The sequence below is a fragment of the Carlito syrichta genome, unplaced genomic scaffold (genome assembly GCF_000164805.1).
Source record: "Carlito syrichta isolate Samal-C Ts95f unplaced genomic scaffold, Tarsius_syrichta-2.0.1 Scaffold306946, whole genome shotgun sequence".
In the NCBI taxonomy this organism is placed as follows: domain Eukaryota; kingdom Metazoa; phylum Chordata; class Mammalia; order Primates; family Tarsiidae; genus Carlito; species Carlito syrichta.
In genome coordinates, this window is record NW_007251042.1 from 544,256 (window position 1) to 548,249 (window position 3,994).

At 62.0% G+C, this 3,994-nt stretch overlaps 1 protein-coding gene across 1 annotated transcript in view; it reads left to right on the top strand.

Annotated features, from left to right (window-relative positions):
• The window catches only part of PDLIM2 (PDZ and LIM domain 2), a 13,561-nt gene continuing 9,567 nt past the window's right edge, over nt 1-3,994 (top strand). Inside the window, exons 1-5 of the mRNA XM_008063553.2 lie at nt 1-93; nt 832-983; nt 2,902-2,971; nt 3,095-3,240; nt 3,388-3,466. Coding sequence (XP_008061744.1) covers nt 1-93; nt 832-983; nt 2,902-2,971; nt 3,095-3,240; nt 3,388-3,466 — 540 coding nt within the window. The remainder of the gene's footprint in view (nt 94-831; nt 984-2,901; nt 2,972-3,094; nt 3,241-3,387; nt 3,467-3,994) is intronic.

The following is a 3,994-nucleotide window of genomic DNA, read 5'->3' on the forward strand; positions in this document are numbered from 1 at the left end:
ATGGCGCTGACAGTGGATGTGGTCGGGCCAGCACCCTGGGGCTTCCGCATCACGGGGGGCAGGGATTTCCACACGCCCATCACGGTGACCAAGGTAAGGGCTAGTTCCAAAGAGGAGGCGGTCCCCCTACGGTCAGGCCTGTCCTGCCCACCTCACTCTGCACAGACACCTTTCTTTTTCGGCTCTGGAGCCAGAGGCCTGCTGCCGGGAGTGCCAGCTGGGCAGGCGCCGGGGCCCTGTTGCCATGGGGATGTGGTGGCCCCCTTGGGGAACAGGCCAGGCCCCAGGAGTGATAGGGAGCTGGGCCAAGGACAGGGTCTGCTCTTTTCTCCTCAATTGCTCACCCCACACCTGCTGGCAGCCACTTTGGGTGGTTTCTGGAACAAGACATCCCCCCAACCCCTCCCCCCCATCACGAGCTCTTGGCAGTTTCCTCTTGACCCAGGCCCCGGGCTGCAGTGCGTTCGCAGGAGGGCTGTGTGCAGGCAGCCACCTGCAAGTGCGATTTGCACGGGCAGGGCTCTCTATCCCAAAGTATTTCCAAGCACAGTTCCTGAAATCCTGCCACTGCACATTCTTTGGGAGGCCCCCATGAGGATGCCAGTGTGGGGCGGGCCAATGGGGGTGGGGGGATGTGGCAGCCACCTGAGCTCTTGGAGGGGACAGCCGGCCATCTGGACAGACCTTGGGGGGCAAGATGTAAGGGGGTGCAGGCCAGCCTAGTTCAAACCAGCCTCTGTGTTTCTTGGCAGAGAGAGGAACGCCTCCTCCCTGAGGGTGCCACTGCCCGAGCGTGGGCGCCTCAGATCCACCAGCTCCTCTCCCCTATAGGTGACAGCGCGGGGCAAGGCGGAGGCCGCCGACCTCCGACCCGGTGATATCATCATGGCCATCAATGGGGAGAGCGCGGAGGGCATGCTACACGCCGAGGCCCAGAGCAAGATCCGCCAGAGCCCCTCGCCCCTGCGGCTGCAGCTGGACCGGTAGAGCCGCCTCCTCTGCTGGGCCTACTGGCATTCTCTCTCCCCTCCACCAGCCACCCTCGCCCCTGCAGGGACCGGAGCTCAGCACCAATATGGCCTTCCCTGGCTCATCTACAAGGAGGGCCTGGGTTCTCTGCAGGGCAGAGGGAAACAGGGTGGACTGAGGGGTGTTCCTGGGGCCAGCTAGCTGAAGGTGGGCGCCAGGCTGGGCATGCAACCACAGGCCGGGCAGGGCGAGCTGGCACCAGCCACCTGGAAGCCCGGGTTTGACTGGTTCCCAAGAGTGTGCAGGGCACAGGGCGTGGGCATGAAGTGGGTTGAAGAGGGGAAACTTCTGGGTAAGGTGTGCCCCAGGCTGGGTCTCCGGGACCCATGCTTCCAGGTGAGTGTGGCCTTTTGTTTAGATCCCAGCTGAGCGTGAGGAGTTTGGGGGCTCATTCCTCGTAGAGCCCATGTGTTTCCTCCCTATCACAGCTCTAGGTCCTGCCAGGGAAGGGAGATTCCCGGTCCTGGCTCCAGCTCCTAAGGTTTTGAAATTGGAGGTCAGGGTGAGGCCAGGGTGGGGCCTGGAGGTCAAGGTATGGGGGAAACCGGTGGCTCCCTGGGGTGGAGCATCCAGCGAGTCACAGATCAGGAATGCTGGGAGATCTCCAGTGGGGAGAGCCCTCTACACAGCCTAGAATCTGAGTCAGGTGCCTCCTGTGTCTGGGCCACCCCCTGCTGGCCGCCTCCAGGTTCCTCCTCCCCCGCTGCCCTGCCCTGCGGTGTGACGGAAGCCAACTCCCTTCATGCCACTCTAGCCCGAGTGTTTGCAGGAGTGGGACCCAGAGGAGGAGAGTAGAGAGACCTCATGGCATCTGGGAATAGGACCAAAATCTACAGGAGGCAGTGTCTGGGCTGGGGGAGGGGCAGGAGTTGCTGACACCAGGGCCTTCCTCTCAGGTTATGGCCCCGGGGAGGTAGTTCTAGCCTCTTAACTCAGGCCTCCAGTTTGGGCAAGCCAAGGTTTCCCAGTCTTTTTGTACTTTTGCTGACCCCTCTTAGCCTGCCTAGCCCCCCAGGAGACCTCTCTGGCATTCAGAAACCCTGGGACAGGAAGCAGGGCCCTGGGCTGGAGCCAGAGCCCAGCTCCCCTCACTCTGCCGGGGAGGCTGAGATTCCCGCTGACCCACCTCTCTCAAAGTGGCCGGACGTCCAGGAATGTGGAGCGGGATGGGACTGGCTGGCTCTCTCCTCACCCTCAGCTCCTGGCCCTCCAGTGACCTTCCGTCCAGGGCTCCAGTTGGGCCCCCTTTGGAAGGGGTCCCTGGGAAGCTGGGAGCAGGATCCCCTCTCGCTGGTGGGGCATCTGGGCCTGCCTGTCTCAAGGGAAAGGGACGGGTCTCAGTTCTGGTTTAACCCGGGAGTGACCCTCTCAACGGCACTCTGACCATCAGCAGAGCTGGCCAGCGGTACAGGCCTCTAGGTGGGGAGAAAGGCTTTGGGGCTTGGGGCGACTCCCTTCTCTGGGTTTCAGCTTCTCCATTTGTCAAAACATCAAAGATGTCTTCCGTGAAATCAGCAATCATCCCCCCAATCAGTCTATAAACTGATACAGACCCGTGAGAAAGTCTCGATGAAATGGAAAAGGGAGGAATTGAAGGAACTTCTCATCAAATTGGGTTAAAACTCTCGGCTGAAATGATGTACTTTCTAATTTTTAGTGCCACTCGGTCCTTTATTTTAAGGAATCGGGGGGGTCGTTGACGATCGTTGTTTGTTTTGAATTTGGCACACTTAAAAGTTGCCGAGCTCACGTCCAAATGTTCTGGGTGTTTTGCTTGTCTTGAGAACCAGGTCTGGGAACGGCGTCGGCCCCTTGCAGGGTTGGGGGGGCTGGGACCCCCGTGACACGCTCCTCCCTCTGTGGCCTCCTCAGGTCTCGGGCTGCCTCTCACGGGCAGACTAATGGGGACAGCTCCGTGGAAGTGCTGGCGACTCGCTTCCAGGTAAGCTGGTGCCTTTTCCCGGAAGCCCCGGTACCTGGACCACCAGGGCATGAGAGTGAGGCCGAGGGCAGGGCAGGTGGGGTGTGGCAGCCCCAAATTTCCCGGTGGCCCCTCTCTCCGCAGGGCTCTGTGAGGATGCCCGCTGACAGCCATTCACCCCTGAGGTCTTCCTGCTCCAGTCTGGCCTCCCTCAGCCCCCGGCCGGGCAGCCCCTTCTCTACCCCACCCCCCACCAGCCCCCTTGCTGGAGAAGGCGTGATCAACCGCAGGTAGGCACAGCCCGTGGGCGCTCAGGCCGCCTGGGCTGCCAGCTTCGGGCTGGACTCTTCGGAGCCTCAGCAGCTACGTCTAGTGGACCTGGGGCAGGCTGGGTGGCACACACCCTGGCACACACGCTGTCCGTTTTCCCATTTCAGTTTCCAGAACCTGGCACACTCTCCAGGCCTCACCGTGGCTGACCGCCTGTCCTACGGGGGCCGCCCCGGGAGCCGACAGGTGAGGCCACCTGGGGGAAGGAGAGGCCAGAGAAACAGCAGAGCCTCCCATCCCTGCTCGTTGGCAGTGTCGCTGGGGCTCTCCATCTCCTAGGGACCGTCGCGTCCTCTCCCAGGCTGGGGAGGCCATGTTTCTGGTGATGGGCCGCCCACGCTGTGCCCAAGCCCTGCCTGGCTGTGCCCGGTGGCCCATCCACCTCCTGCCTCCTTCCGGCCACCTCCTCCCTGTTCCGACCGCCCTCCCCTCCCTCTTGTGCCTGCTGGCTTCCTCCCTTCCCAGTATGTTTCTCTTGGGCTGCGGCTGAAATAGTTTTGCTGCTGTTGTTGGGAGAATTCCCTTTCGGCTCTGGCTACATCTCTTGAACACATTCCTCTCCACTCCAAGTCCCAGGCCAGCCCCCACTCCCACCCCGGCCCCCTCTTCCCCCTCTGACTCAGCCCAGAGGTCCTCGGGGGGACTGTGGTCCTGCCTCCAACTGTTCTTGGCTCGGCCTCTGTCCACCCCCCACTTCCCTTCGTCCCCACTCCC